Source organism: Betta splendens, chromosome 3, assembly GCF_900634795.4.
Source record: "Betta splendens chromosome 3, fBetSpl5.4, whole genome shotgun sequence".
Taxonomy (NCBI): Eukaryota; Metazoa; Chordata; class Actinopteri; order Anabantiformes; family Osphronemidae; genus Betta; species Betta splendens.
The window spans coordinates 4,040,975-4,057,663 of record NC_040883.2 but is presented as its reverse complement, the minus strand read 5'-3'; the positions used below and the strand labels follow the sequence as shown (position 1 = coordinate 4,057,663).

At 46.5% G+C, this 16,689-nt stretch overlaps 1 protein-coding gene across 5 annotated transcripts in view; it reads left to right on the top strand.

The window, feature by feature from the left end:
- Positions 1-16,689, top strand: part of zgc:158464 (uncharacterized protein LOC791139 homolog) — a 68,307-nt gene that overhangs the window by 13,308 nt on the left and 38,310 nt on the right. For all 5 annotated transcript variants that reach the window (XM_055507205.1, XM_029145484.3, XM_029145485.3 and 2 more), the window contains exon 2: positions 430-562. In XM_055507205.1, the coding sequence (XP_055363180.1) occupies positions 430-562 (133 nt within the window). The remainder of the gene's footprint in view (positions 1-429; positions 563-16,689) is intronic.

Here is a 16,689-nt window from a genome sequence, read left to right as displayed (position 1 = left end):
TGCTGCTCTGCTCCCTGAAGGTTCGAGCTGTATTTCTGCCTCTCAGGACACACACCTAATTGCCCTCCACTGCACACAACGCTCGGCAAAAAGAGCAAGACTGCAATTAGCCGTGGCTCACTGCCAGCTCGGCATAAATCTGCCAAATTGTTTCTCTTAAGAAAGTTGAGCGTTTGCGGTCCTCTTTCCTCTACTTTTAAATCGTGGGCCTGTCGCTGGGCCGTGGTGTAATTAGGCAGAGCAGCAGTAGCGCTGCAGGGCTGAGAGCGGGGGCATTGTGGTGGGGGGTCGTTTATATATTTTATTTCTGACCTGCCTCAGTGGACGTCACCAGCTCCGGCTCCTCGAGCTCTACCCAGCGTTGCGGAGAATCAGGTGAACACTGTGTTTCCCCTCACCTTTGCTGACCTTGTCTTGTTTGTCTTGCAGCTCATTATCCTTGAAGACTATGCGGACCCTTTCGATGCGGAGCAGGCTGGTGCCGCTCAGACCACCGCGGAAAAAGTGACAACTGAGAACGATGGCTACATGGAGCCATACGAAGCCCAGAAGATGATGGCAGGTACTCAGAAACGTTCGAATTCTAACTATAAATCCTCTAAAGCGTCACTTAGCTTCGACCTTCACAGCTAAGTGACAAATAACTGGATGCCGTTTGTGCTTTGTCTTCATATCTTTTATTCTGTTGACTGTTAATTACTACTGTTTCCAAGCTGTGACTTGAAGCCCAGGTGACCTCATGGCATTTTACATGGCATGTGCAACCGAGCAGAAAGGGCCCGTGTCACCAAAAAATGTCAAAACTGCTTCATAAGCAGCAGATTTGCCCCCCGAGATCGTCCGAGATAAGTCATTAAACAAAAACCAGCTGAGTTAAATGTCCAGAAAAGGGACGAGTGCTTTGGTCTGAGCGGCGTCGCGTGGTGACAACCACTCGCAGGATTTCCAGGAAGCTAGTTTTGGTTCTTTTTGTTTTTTTGAGAGGAGCTACAATAGCGTGTGCTAACACAACAATTCAGCCCGACCACATTCTCCACACAGCTTTGTCAGATCGTACATTCATTCCGCGGCTACGCACTAGTCAGCAATGACAAAGAGCAGAGAATGTGCCGAAAGAGAAGAAATTTGGGGAAAACAAACAGGAGGCGGTTGTTTTTCTCTCCTCCAAGAACGGAATGTTACAAAACTATTTGTGTGAATGTTTCTGGAATAAGAGTGACTGCGGGATGTCTGTGTTTGGAGCGTGATACACTGACACAGTGGTATCATCCACGCGCTGGTACGGCACCTCTGGCCCTCCTGCACATTCTGTATTTCTGTACACACACACACACACACACACACACACACACACACACACACACACACACACACACACACACACACACACACACACACACACACAGCTGCTCCCACAAAAGCAGGACGTGCGCGTCTCGGTCCCTCTTCAGCAATCTTCCTTTAATGGGCCTCCAGACAATCTCTTGTTTTCATCTGTCTTACTGGTTTGACCCCTGGCCCCGTCATTGCCTCAGCTCAGTGCAGAAACTCCAGATTTATCGCCTCTCGCAGGTGGAGAAAGTGGAGGGAAAGAAAAAGGCAGCGCGAGCCTTGTGTGGTATCACTTGAACTGTTGCCAGCGTTCCCTGTGCCTTTCAGATTGGATCTGACACAGGCCCACGTTTGAATGAACTGACAAACTAAACCATGTTGTCAGCTATTGTTTATTGGATCTGATGAAGTTTTCGTCTTTTTGTTTTGCAGGGTTGTTTTCGGGCTTCCTGCTTTTATCCATCATGTCTATCGATTGCTGTTTTCTTGCTGTTTTGACTGAGCTGGCAGATTGTTGTTTTAAGTAGAGCTGTTAGTGATTTTCTCTGGCTCTGCTGTCATCGTTTCTAATGCTCATAATGATCCATGGATTTTTTAAACTCATGATAGATTGATGGTTTCACGAGCATTAAATAAGGCACTTGATTTAACCATACAAATACACAGTTAGAAATTATATTTATTAGGAGGGAAAACAAACCAAACCAATTTATCATTTATATGAACTGTGCTTTTACTGTAGTGTATTTACAAGGACCTTGAGAAGAACGAACTCTTTACTCATGCAAAGCTAGAGTTTTGCATTTCACAGAGTCACCTGTTTTCTCTTTCGCTCTTCAGGCAAGGTTTTCGTTATTGCTGGATGACCTGTACTGTTAAAGAGACCTCGCTGTCAAAGGTCATGCTCATCCTCGCTCTCCTCTCAGCTCGTGTTCACAGACGGCTGCAGATTCTGGAAGATGCCGGCGCAACAGAACCTTTGCATTCGTGGCTTGTCAAAGTAGTTTGTAATTTATGATCAGCCAAAGTTATGTTGCCATTAAAATGGGTTGTCTGCCTCCTCATAAAATGGGCTTTATCTCAGCGGTTAAAACTCAAAGGTGTGTAAAAGGTTTTTTAATTACGTCTAAGAGATACTGAATAAATCTGAGGTGAATTGTCAGGACCTGCCAGACAACCCTGTTGTTTCAACACAGGCTTTATCTTTTTTAAATATTCATCCATTTCATCCGAAGTGAATTATTCAGGAGCTTGACATTGACTTCTACAAAGATGTGACATCATGCTTGTGTAAAATATGCGTTTGCAACCTAATGAGTCAAAAGCATTTAAATGAGCTTATTTGAGTTATGTTGTTTTTTTAAGCTTCAATAGTATTTCTGTACAATGCTTTTCTTCACCAAGTCACATGAAGCAGATCCTTAATGGTCATTTATTTCTACAATGTAAAATCATAAAGCCCGGGGTTAGCGCAGGGCGTGTTGCTCAGTCCTGAAGTGAATCACGGCCTGTTTTTTTACAAAGTGAACTTGCACTTATGAAGATAACAGTCACGTTCCTTGATTACACAATATGCACACATTTATTGCATAAACACACGCACTGGGCCGCATAATGGGAGGCGCAGCATGTACGGCTCGAGGCGGAGAGTGCCCCAGCCGTTTACATAGCGGAGCTCCTTCGGTGTGTGTGTGTGTGTGTGTGTGTGTGTGTGTGTGTGTGTGTGTGTGTGTGTGTGTGTGTGTGTGTGTGTGTGTGTGTGTGTGTGTACACTCCTCTCCCAGGAGCTTGAGCTGCTGATTTATGGGCCTGCTGGAGGGCCATGTCACAGCTTCCTTAACCTGAGAAGCCAGCCCCACCCCCCGGCGGCCGGCCGCTGCACCACCTGCAGTAGTGTGAGGCCACTCTGGCTTCACTCCGTTTCCTGAGCGCCTTGGATGTTTGTCACGTCCACACGCGCCACCGCTATTTTTGTACGGCCGTCCGCCGAACGTGCGCGAGCCTGGGAGACGCCGCTTCCTGCTCGTTGCCAGCTGGTGCTCTGTCATGTTGAGTTATTTCAGCGAGGGAGTGCGGTTCGTCCGTGTGGTGTTTGTGACACCTTTCTAATTCTTCCATTTTGATCATGCATAAAGAATAAACGCACGTGTATTGGCACTGACTCCCACCTCCGATTAGCTGCTGCCGCAAGAAAAGCCTCGAATCAAGATCTGCAGCGTTCCATTATCTGCTCCATTTGACTCTCATGCATTGTTGTAGCTGTTGAGACTTGTTACACTAACAAGTACGGGAGGCCGAGCCAGCACCGCGCCGAGCCGAGCCGTTCCTCCAGCGAAGCCCCCCGCCGGCCAGACGGCCATGTGAGAGTTTTCCCACAGTGCAGCCGAGGCCTGTTGTGCAAACAGCAAACGCGCTCCAGTCCCGTCCACTTGCCAGACCTCAAGCTGCAGCCGCGCCGCTGCCGAAGTGTGTGCGACAGCGCGTCTTTGGGTGGGCGGTGGCAGCAAGTCGGACCAGGACTCATCCGGTGTGAAATACTTAGTTCCAGTGGTGAATTTATGAGTCGTGACCTCACTTAGCTCTCATCCCGACTCCCAGGTCACGCTCAGTCATCCGTGGGCCGCGACGCCCGAGGGGAAAAACCTTCATGTTTTCCATAAAACTTGAGTCATGGTGGATGCGTGTTCGCTGTTTCTCTCGCTTTCACTCTGTCTGGGAAACGCGTTGGGAAATGTCTCCCGGCACTGGCACCTCTTGCTCCACACTCCCGTTAATGGTGGAGACTAGTATTCAGCGCCAAGCAGATGAGTCATTAGCAGTGGAGTTGATTATTCCAATTACTCATAATGGTGTGAGGCTGAGCCCCCTGTTGACTCTCCACTGTTAAAGCTGTGCATGTTACCAGTTTGGCAGTGACCTGGATCTGCGAGGACGCAGTAAGCGAGAATAAAAGCCGACAAATCAAAGCGGGACTTGTGAAATGGGAATAAAATGTAAACGTATGTAAAGAAGCAGTAACGGTGAAGTAAAGAGACTGAAAGGCGGCAGAGGCATGGGAACATTCATATCACAGCAGCTGTGGCTTACTTTATGGGGACCATTTAAGAGAGCAGAATAGAGGCCTGGTGTGCTGAATGGTTTCCATCTCCTCCTCACTCATAGGAGTGAAAACCCACCTCGGGCGATGGCAGGTACATGTGGTGGCACATTTCTTGGCCTGCGTTTATTGCCCCGAGCTGTAACTCAAGGAATATCCGGAACATGTTCCACCCTTGGCAGTTCGTCCTTCTTTTTTTTTTTTTTTTTTTTTTTTAACCACTTCACATCTGTACCATGAACACAGGATTCGTTTGAGTGAGCTGCTGGTATCTGTGGCTGTGTTTTCCTGTGCATCACATCTGTAAGGGGCATTTAAAGGATTGCTTAAGAATGAGATCAGCCACGCTTTTATCAATAACCCAAGTTATGGGTGGCTATAAAAAAGAAAAAAGCGTTAGCTGCGAGACCAGTAGCTGAAAACTGGACAGGGAAGTGAATAATTAACACCTTTCCCCTTCCTCTCACGCCTCGCTGACTCCACTGTTTAGGGCTATTTGGATCATGCAATCAGCTCCCAGGCTCGTTACAGACACCCTGCTATCAAACCAGTCATGTTTACAGCAGACAGGAAAACACAATGTATGAAGATTAAAAGCACTGAATACAGCAAGGCAGGATGCAAAATGTGACAGGCATGAGATGAGGTTTCCATGTGAATCAGCGTGTTTAGCAGGAAATACTTTGAAAGTCATCAGGGGCAGTGACCCGTAGAGCATTTGAAGGGTGGGTTCACAACCGCCTCCACACCAACAGAACCAGCTCCCTCAGTAGTCATTAAGTCTGCGCACCATTCAGTGGTTGCCAGATTCTGTCACACGTGAACTATCCAGTAGTCACATCTGCCCGATCCCACGAGGAGTGACTGGCAGTTATTACGCAGGACTCGGACAGGGTGGTACTGGCTAATGCAAACCAGCGCTCCACGATGCCACAGCTGCTGGGAACTGGGTTTTTGACTTGCTTGTTATTGTTGGAACCGTATTAGTTTAACTTTTATAAAACTGTCTTGTCAACGTCATGTGACGTTGTAGCGAGCGTAGACATGGAATAATATTAAAGAGCACCTCCAGTCGATCCCGGTGGAGTCGACCATATCTGTTAAAGGGAAATTGCAGCCTAAATTTGGTCACAATTATAAGATAGGTTATCACCTGTTGCCTTAAATAACACAATTACCGTAGAGCCTGTTAAAATAAGGGGGCTAAAATAAATTTGAATGATTATATTATTGTCCACAGTTTCTTGCTCCTGTGACTTGTGGTGCAGGAAAAAGTGAAGAAATATATATTAAATATTCTTTTTGTACTGTACATGAACATTGTGCGCCAAAATCCATGCTTAATAATGAGTCTAAATATAAGTTAATTACTTTGTATTTGAGTGTGGCTTGGCACACGTGGTTGTTACCAGTGACTTGGCAGAGAATCACACCTCATCAAATGTTTATTTGGAAGGAGCCGATGGTTGAGGTGGTGTATTTGTCTGACTTTGACAGTGTCATACGGCCCTGTGGCCTCTGTGGCGGAGCTAAAGGTGTAGGAGGGAGAGGGGAAGCACGACGACTGACGAATTATTGATAAAATGAGAAATCTCCAGCCTCATAACCTCCCACCCCATCACTTAGTGATGAATGCCTTGGCTTGGACCAGTCAGCAGCAGATTCATCCTGGGCAGATGTCGATATATCGGACATTCCTTCCGCATTGACACTTACAATGCTGGGGAGATATTAGCTGCCATTAGTTGTAACTGTTTGCATGATCTATCATAGAGCGATGAAGATAATGTAATTTTCACAACACTGCTCATATTATCAACTCATATCATTAGGACAGACGGCGGTGGACCAAGCTCTGGTGCGTCTCCAGCAGAATCACTGCTTACAAAATAAATGTGGCAAGTTGCGTAAAACTGTGAAACCCGTTTGTTTTCCCTTCTGATATATGCAATGGATGAATCATTTATCTTCTTTCGTTGTACCACATCGCCTCCCACCACGGCCCATTTTGGGTCAACCATTCAAAGCATGGGCCCTGAGTGACAGCGTGTGAATGCACTGGGCATTATGCCACATTCAGCAGCAGCTTGGCAATTCACGACAGAAATATAAAAAATCTTTTCCCCGTTCCCTCTTGCAATGAATCCTCTAGTGTTTTCATATTTTCACAAACTGCCTGACTGCGTCTGGAGTCGAGAGAGGATGCTAAGAAATTAGTGTCTGCTCACAAAAGCCCTCCTGCTGGCCTCTGGCCCCCTGCTGTGCCGCCCTGTGCCAGGCCAAGAATGGATGGGATGGCACGGCCGCTATCCATCCATTAGAGCAGAGTGGGCAGGGATGCGCTGGAGTGGGGGGGGGCTGGGCAGTCACTCTGGTGCAGGTTGGAGGTGCTGAAGTCATTCATTTTAAAGTTAGAATTAATGACACCATTAATCCACGTCTGGGCCGCTGCAGTGGAGGACAGGGCAGAATTCATAGCTTCCACCGGCTACCCGAGACCTGCAGCGTACATGCATGAGCTCTGTTCAGACACACACACACACACACACACACACACACACACACACACACACACACACACACACACACACACACACACACACAGAGAACCTCTTTTCTCTGGGTCATTTGATATGTCAAGTATCCATTTGCCCTGAAGTGGTGATAGAGGTTCTTGCTTGTGTCTTTGTTGCAGGCTTTTTTTTTTTTTTCTTGATGGGGGGATATTGGTCCGTTTCTGTCTGGCTGGTGAGCGATAGGGTGAGTGAAAAAGCAAGAGGATGACAGACTTTGTGAATTAGTAATAGACTGGGAGATGTCTGGCACCGATCTGGCTGCAGACCTGCGTTTGTCGCCGTGGCTACGGTCGGGCTGAGGAGGAAATCGGGCCCGTTGACACGACGGCGCAACAGAGGGCCTTTGAGGTGTTAGTGTGAGAGTGGGCGGCCCACACTCTGCAGCTGTTGAAGGACACGAGGGGAACAGATGGACGCATAAAGAAAGACCGAGCAGAAAAACACTGACAGAGACACAAATGTTTCCAATGTAACGAAACCAGAACACGCTGTACCAGAATGTATAGACTGTGGCCACGGTGAATCTATAGTGCATTCAATTAGGTTGTTGGAGAAATGTAACATCCAACGGCAGTAATGGAAAAAGATTAGAAAAAACAAGTCTTAAACCAACGCATGTCCAGGTACAGGCTGTGAGCAGGTGTTGGATTCGACCTTGTCCTTATCCAGGATCAATAAGTGTTGATTCACCTTGCTTTTCAAACATAACTCCGGTCTCACATCGTCCCTCACATATTCACTTGAGTGTGTGAAATGGAGGAACAAGAGGACGGAACGACAGCCAGAGCCCAGGTTCTAGCAGCGCTGCAGATTGCAAATTAAAACAACATCCTTCCGGCACCAGAACATTGTTAGAAACGCCATCATGTGCCTCTACGGCATCTGTCAGCCGCTGTTTCTTGATGCAGACCGGTGCCTGTGTGTGTTGGTGTTGGTCTGTGAACCGTGGTGCGCCTCCGTCCGAGGAGACGAGCCCAAAGCTGCTGTTCCTGTGAGTAATGCAGTGGGGGAAGCTTCCTGACAGCAGGGCTGGATGAGGAGGGTTTGAAGCGATGGAGCCGTCATCTTGAACTGGCGCTGCACCTCCAACACACAAGACGCTCCGTTTATGAGTAAAGACTCACACCTCCCCTTTTCTCCCCACTGTTGATGTTTACAGAGTTTCTTTTGTGTTGTCTTTATCCTTCATTCACCCCCCTCACTCATTCCCTGCCTGTCTTCCTGCTTCTCTGTCAGTCTAGCCAGGAGGCAGTGGTCTGGCACGTTCCTGTTTTCGCTGTGATAGACTCTGGACTAAGCTCTTTTATTGGACTGTTGTTTTCTTGTAAAATAACCTCAGGGCCTTTTTTTTCTCCTCTTTGTGAGCCAATTTATTGGTGACATTTATTCAGGAATGACCTTCTCTGGATTCGTCTTCCAGGGATGCGCAGCGCATTAGCTCTCCTCACAGGATAATCCAGCCATTATTGTGGCTTGATTTAAACATTTACCCTTTCATCTCTTCCCATCTGTGTACATTCCGGCGCTGAACAATGAATGCCGGTGTTGTTTTGTGAGCAGGGCATCTGCTTGGACATGCTGCCTGAGTTCCCTCTTCTTCCACAGTTATAAAGTGATGCCATGCTTAAACGAGAGGCAACTAATTAATTTAAATGGTGAAATAGCGCCATAAAGGCACATGGGAGATTATAACCTTATCAGAGCATGTCAAGTGCGTGTTCCAAGATTTGAGATCCAATTAGCCAGATGGATGGTTACAGCATAACACACTCTCCTGTGCAAACATTCCCATCCAAGCAATGCACTTTAGTGCTAATGGAGAGCCGGTCCACGCGTCTCCAACAATGACATTAAACTAATACGTTTGCACCTGACATTTAAAGTGAAAAGAAACATGTTTTAAGCTGTTTAAACACTTTAGGCCTGTAGAGAGTCAGAGCTGCCAATAATCAGTGTTGATTCAACAAATTATGACAGGGATACTCACACAGATGATCTCTGGCCTTTTTCTGCTCATTAATTATTCCATCAAGAGAATAATAAGTGATTGTAAAGTCATTTTTTTGCCTTTCTTTCATTTAATTCTGTGTCTCTCCCTGCTGTCTGCGTTTGCATCACTTCTCATCACGAGGCCGGCGACTGGTGGTGCAGTAAGGTGAGGCAATGAGCCTGCCCAAGGCCTGGCTGGTGGCTTTGGGCTGTATCAGGTTGGCGCAGCCTGTTAATTTGATCCGGTATGTGACTGAAGGGGCTCATTAGGGACACAGAGGGAGAGGCTCTCCATCACCACCAGGAGACCACTGGCAAGAGTGAAATGGGATGGAAGCAAAAAAAAATGAGGAAGGCAGGAGAAAGCTAATTTGGCAAAGGAGAAAACGGTTCACTCTTGTCAGCATGAGTCAGTGGTGAAGCCCAGACATCAGCCGCACAGCAGACGTAGCCTTTTTTGAAAAAAGTAGACTTTTTGGTCATTTTGATGTGAAAATCCAAAACTATACTCAAGACAATCCTCCATTCATTGTTTTTATTTTCAGCGGCATCACCAGTAAAGTGTGTGAGTGCAGGCAACTGGAAACCTGTGACATCAGCTCAGAAATGCTGTCAGCAGTTGAATGTGTGAGGAGAGGGGAAAACAACGAATGGGGAAACATCTATGAGGGTAGAGGGAGCGGAGAGCGAGAACGGGATCAGCGAAGGACATTCATTTCCATTTGGGTATTACCTTTTTCTCGCCTGCCGTGTGCATCGGTGTGGTCTCAATCTCAGTAGCACCGAGGGAGATGAGATGGAGCCATGGACGGAGTGAATTATTAATGCAAACAACTCCTTCTCCAACGAATCCAATGAGTTGCCTATGATTTGCCTGTCAGAAAGATTGCTGGCCTGGATAAGGGGGACTCCTGGATCACGTGGCGCCTTGAGTTCTGCTCTCTGGGTAATTGAGTCGTGCAGAGTATTGACTCTCTGGTCATGGTGATTAACAGAGCCAGAGCCAGACGGGAGCCCAGAGTCTGGCTCCTGGACCTCATAGCAGGCCCATCCTGTGTGACCTCTGTCCTGAGAGCAGCACCACAGTGACCCCCCCCCCCAACAGTGTGGAGCTACTGATCAGTACTGATAGAGCAGTGGATGCTGGCGGCTACTTCTTTTGACGAAAATAAATGCAGTAAAAGATTCAATAAGGACCCCATTTCCAAAACGATAACATTTGGTATTTTATTGTGTTTTACAGCAAAGGGTTAGAAGGAACAAATCATATTTTAGTATGTTTGCCAAATGGCATTCTCTGCTTGATTGACTTCCTCCTTACCAGTCATACAACCCATAATACTCCGATTGTCCCCAGCATCAGTTATCAGGGCATGATTAGTTGCTGCACCGTATTAAATGTCATCTTCTCATATTCTCCTAATGTTATTGGTGTATTTCTTTTAGATTTCGCATGATCAAGGCGGATGGTGATTAATGTTTTGTTTTGTGTCTCTCCTCTTTGTGTTTTCTTCATGTCCGTCTTGTGTCAGTCTCAGTGTGAACTGATGAGTCACAGCTTGGATGGCACAGTGACTAATATGAATCTGAAATCACGGGGGGGTCAAAGTGAGAAAACAAGAAAACAGACCGAGAAAATAATCATAAAACAGCAGGAAAAATGAATTTAGGCTAACATGAACTTGGGTTTTCTACTGGCGGGTGGAGGAATTTATGAGAAGCGTAGCAGGAAGGTGACCTCTGCTCATGTGGGACTTGAGTGAATCACAACGGGATGAAGCACAGGCTTGCTGACCTGACCTGAGGCTGCAGCCTCTGTGGTGGACAGTCCGGCTCCTGATTGCAGTGGTCCATTCCTCCAGAATACAGAACCAATATTGATTTTGAAGCAGATAAGCAACCAGGGAGGACATGACCTTTTGTAGGTCATTATATAAAGTTTATCCTTTTTTTTCTCTTTTTAGTTGTTGCTAATTATATTAATGAGTGCTCGCAGATTGTATATTTAATAATACCTACACAGTTGTCCATCACTTTTTTCTTTATTTCTCTGACACTATGATTCAACCACAGTCACATAATTCTAGTCAGGCTCCACTGAGAGTTTAAAACTCTGTGAACTTCACCTATTAATGCATGTTTGAGTATGTTTAAATTAAATTGTTTTCCCCGGATTCTAAGCACGAGCCTCAGCAAACCCACGGTCCGGCCACCAATCTGCCTCCGCCGGAGCTGGAGTAATTGGTAATTGGGATTTAAATGACATCAGTTTGACATTAAACAAAGGTTTGGCCTTATTTAGCCGGCCTGATATGTCATCTGTGGCCTGACTCATCCTCAGAGCAAACGTACTGGAGCATCCTGGCGCTTTACTGAGCAAGCAAGGCTGCATCCATACACAGAGTCATGTCATTTTGTTTCCTCCAACCTTCTTGGCATCACTGGCTGCAAGTCAGTGACTCGAGAGGCTGAGTAATCAGATTCACAAGCACACCAATTAAAATAATAAATGTTGTCACGTGCTGCATCACTCTGAGGATCGCTGCCTCAGGGTGACTAGAGTGAAGGATTGCAGTACATGTGCATGATGAGGCTCACGCTTCGGTTACTGTAGCTCTTCAGGCACTTTTAGGTTTAGGTGCTGATGGACAGTGGGAAAGGGAAAATGGTTCATCAGACTGGAATGTGAGTAAACTATTTTACATGTCAAAGGCGGCGAAGCAGCTGCAGTAAAGGCCTGGCACGGCGTCACCTACTGTAGGAAGAGACTCCGCATCTTGTGATTTCCATGTGTACCGGACCCCACGCAGTCACTGACTGTGGAAGAAACGCTACTGCTACAGCGTTAAAGCTGTCATTTAGCATTTAGTTTTGTAAATATTTATGAGGCACTGAAAATAGGGCTCTCTGGAAACGGAAAATGTGTAGAAGTGACAGCGATTTCCATACAATTCCAGTGTTTGGACAAGTTTAAAATCTTCTCTTTCAAAGGAAAGTTTTTAAATTTCCAGACTTCAAAACTTCAGATTCACTTTGCATCGGTGGTGCAGCTGAAGCCCAGTCCACAAGCACAGGTTGTGCATCGTAGCACGTCTGCATGCTTTGATTTACAACAAACAAGATGGCTGATTCACGAGCCCATATGTGCATTAGCTAAACTCTGCAAGCGAAGGCTCGCGCAGTAATGGGTAGTGACAGGATATGAATGTCTGTTTTTGGTTTGTCCCCTATGTCCACAGGGGCAGGAAACCTCGTCTCAGATGTTCTCTGCAGTAATATGATTATCAGGCCTCAGAGCTGATTACGCCCAAGCACATGTGGCAGACAAAGGGACGTGTTGCTTACACAAGGCGGCGGATGAATCAGAGCGCAGAGCGTTTTTGTGTTGCATTGTGTTGGTGATAGCGCTGGTCTCCATGTCTGCATGGCTGGGAGGAGATGTCATGTGTGCAGACTTTCAGTTCTGGATGAGTGAACTGCTGCTTTTGTTGCTAATATTCAGTCGGCGCTCGTGCTGTGTGCGTCTTCTTGTTCCCCGTCTCTGTTCTGTGTCTGTGTTTATCTTCTCTTGTCCACGAGAATCCAACGCACAATCCTGCTTTTCTGACTGATTTATGAATTTTATTGTATTATAAATATGCAATATTTGTGTGTGTGTGTGTGTGTGTGTGTGTGGTAGGCATTTTATAGCCTTTGTGTTATTACTTCCCTTTTGAACACCTTGCTGAAAAAGATACAGATCATTTTTATGAAATTTGCATGCCAGGATTTGGGGCACTGATTCAACAGAGGAATCTGAGTGAGAGGAAACTAGTGAGCAGTCACCAAATATTTAAAGCCGGAGTCTTGTGCAAACACTATGCTTTAAAAACAATAAGAACTTTAGCAAACTCTACAAAGCAATCGAATACAGGTGCTTGTGCAATAATGAGGGTGTGTCTGTTTGCTTTCAGTGCTGATATCACAATTGTCTCATGTCTCCAGGTCACTGTTGTGATATTACTGTGCATTATAAATGGCACAGTGCATCTTAGATGTATTAAACATGTAATTTTCCTGTGATGAGAAATGGATTCTACTGCATAGTTCAATTAGAATAGAGATTACAGAGTAATTGCATTATGGCATCCAGTGATTATTGCTTTGTGATTTCCATCCATCACAGTGTTTACTCGGGACGATTCCAGGCCCTGGTTTGCTTCTTGCTCTGATTGTGTGGGGTAATTGGGACCGTGTGATTATTCATGATGAGCCCAAAGTTTCTCGGTGGCGTGAGAATATGTGCTTTTTGTCACGCGGTCCTCTTGCATTGAGGTAAGCAGGTGATGCTAATATGAAATCCATTAAGCCGCTAAAGGTGATGCCTCAGGCTGAGCCTCCTGACTTATTGCATTCTGACAAAGCAGCTTCATTCCCAGCAGATTGAAAATACTCAAGCTCCGTCAGTCTCAGCAATTGAGGAGTCACTTGCGGAAGTGAATGATTAACTGACTGCACTCCATCACTCCATTAAGTCTTTATGCCACATCCATATGCACCTGTCTCTGCGCTCGACGACGCACCTCTGCCCCTCCTCCTCAGGATTCACCCCCTGCACTGGGCCACAGATGTCTGGCTGCATGGCTTCACTGTCTGCCTCCCCGCTCCCCCTCGGTGCTCTGTCAGCGGGTCCACATGTCACTGTCAGCAGGTCACCAGCAGGGCATCGAGGCAGGGAACCCAAGCCCATCAGCACCCCCAAAGGGCCCGGTACCGCCCGCAGCCCGGTCGTGCCAGGTCAGGCTGGTCCCATCATGGGGTTGAATGGAGGTGGACTCTGTCCTGAGGAGAGAGGATGAATCGCTTGCAGAAGCTTTGTCCCGGTTACGGCATATGGTCTCCCCAGTTATCCTGGAGCCTTCGGGTCACCTGCGAGCGGAGCTGCTGGTGAGAGCAGGCTGTTTCAGTGGGTGAGCTGCAGTGAGGCCGTGTCTGTCCTCTTTTTGGCAGACGCTGGCTGCTCAGCGGGCACTGGGACACAGGAACGAGCACAGAACAGCTGGTCCATTCAGAGCAGACTGCTGCCCTGCAGGAAACCTTCTCCGTATTAAACCCTGGCTCCTCAGCACCCACAAATACACAGAGGACACTGGGCTCTTCCCTTTCTCTCCGCTTCTTTTGCTGCCTCTCTGTCCCCTGGCTGCCGTCCTCATATTCATTTGCTTTCAGCACCTCATTCTACATTATAATTTATTAAGCGTGAACTTAAGTAAACCTCTGTGATTTCTGTCCGTGGACGTTGCGTTTTAATCAAAGATCTTCTGAAAGTGACTTAACGAGAGGGCGAAGCTGTGGATGTTGTTACTTGTATGTGTTGTTAATTAGTCAGTGTGTTAGCTCACGTTCTCCTTTCAGAGTGTGATGGAATGAATCAGGCTAATGTGATTACTCTGATCAAACGAGAGGGGAAACTGACAGCAAACTCCTTGTCCTGTGGTTCTTGGAAACACAATTAATGCATTTGGCCGAGCCGGCCTGACTTTTTGCCAATACTGCTTTCTGTCCTCCTGTGTGCTCAAGCAGCCATTCACAAAACTCATACCCACGTCGTAGCTGGCGTAGCCTCATTTTCTATATGGCATTTTCACCTTTAGCCACAGATGTGCCGGTGCATTAATGCAGAAGAAGAAATGCAGCATGGCTCAGGAGGGACGTGGAGAGACCCTCGCCCTCTTCAGCCTCTGCTGAGGAGCCAGTTCTTCCTCTTTCTTAACAAGTGGTTTTAGCACAACAAAACCCTTGAGCAGTAAAGGCTCGATACTTGGATTGCACCAGGTGGGTCGTTTCCTGCCCAGAGGAAGGCAGAGTGTGCTTTTAGAGTCTAAAAGGCCGTCAGAATAACAATAGGCTCTTTCAACAATGGGCTTTGAGCTGCCTGCAAACAATTATAATAGCAGTGTAGCAAATGAACAGGTTTTGGCTCCCGTGTGTATATAAATACATCCCAGCAACATGCAGCTGACTTTGTACCCACTACTAGAGAATATTACCTCTATTTTCTTTTATTCTTATTTCTACCTGGGAGTCTGTTTGTGCTCATTTGAGCTCAAAGCCATTTTGCCACAGTGTCTTATGAAGAGGGACAGAGACGGCTTCAGAAAGGTCACCAGAGAAAACTGTTATCTTGTCCATGATGAATCATTCTAAAAACGTCAAGCACGGGATAAATCTTGATCTGCGCCTAAATGGCTGATCAGCATACTGCAGTGTGACTGCGGTTCCATCTGGAGTAATTGGACTCTTTGGGGTTAGTTGGAGCAGTGGATGCTGCGCGTGGAATCCCAGCCTTCCTCCGCTGAGCCTGACCTAGTATTTCCAGCGGCAGCTTTGCGCTCGGAGGGTACCGACGGTGGCCTGCTGGGGGCTCGGACGGTGGGGGTGGGGGTTTCTGTGCAGCAACCGCAGCACTTTTACTTTTGGGAAGGCTTGCAGCTAGCCTTTGTTCTCTATTTCTCATCTCAGCCTCTCTAGATTTCCCTGGGGAGGTTTGTTATCACCCCCTATATTTATCAAAGTTTCTCTGCAGTTCAAGCCAGGCCCATTTTTCCCTTGCTTGAGAGCCGTGCAGCCCACTCAATGTGCTGTACAGTAAACAGTAAACCTATTGGACTGATCGGATCCGTGGTGAGAGACAGGACCCGGTGACGACGGATGAGCTGACTGTATGTTTACCTGCTGCCTTTGGTGATTAAGCGATCAGTGTGGAGGCGTGTGGCAGCCTGTGAAACAAGCGTGTGAACGGAGGCAGAAGCACCCACGCGCTCCATCCCCTGACAAAGGAGAGACTCCACTGGGTCAGACAGTGGCTGACATTTATGAGCATTGTCCCCACTGTGCTCCTTTCATTCCTCGCTCCCTCCTTTCACTTTCTGTCTCCCCGTCTCCTCGATTGCGTAAGAGCTGGGCCGCTTTTGCTCCTGGCAACTGAGGGGGTTTAATTGAAAAGGAGATCCGGCATGAGAACTCCCATTCCTCTTCAGGCCCGTGTTCTGTGAAGGAACAGTAATGTACCAGGGGAAGGAAGACAAAATGTACAAGGGAATCAGTGAAAGAAATGGGTCATGTTCCTAAAACAAAATGAAGGGCTTGTCTGACATCTCCGCCTGCCTCTGAACTATGCTTAATGACCCGGGATTCCTGGGTTTGCTTTGTTTGGTTGAGCTTAACTTTCTAAAATGCATATGTCAAAACAATTGGTTTCCAGTGTTCAAAATAATATAAAAGAGGAAGTGAAGAATTATTTTTACTGAATCAGAATCTTGTCTTGAAGCTTAAACCCATTATTTAGACAGCCCCATGATATTATTTGTATGATTGCTGGTAAATGTGATTTCTCGCAGCTGTATTTTAATTTGATTGTTTTCTTTCAAAGCACAAATATTAATGTAGACTTTATGTTTGGCAAAAGAAACAAGATACTATAAAATAATTCCATTTTCATCAGTAAATAACATTTAACATTAGTGCAGACACACAATGTTAGTTAATGAGAGATGTTCAGCTTCCACTGTGAGGAAGCTGCTTTTTAACCAGGTAAACAGTGACGGCACCGTGTGTAGAAACAAGAATGTAGAGCAAACTCATGCAAACAAAGGGCATGTTTGCCTTTTTGTGCAAATAAAGCAAATAATGTGTTTCTGCAGCTGCGAGGATTAA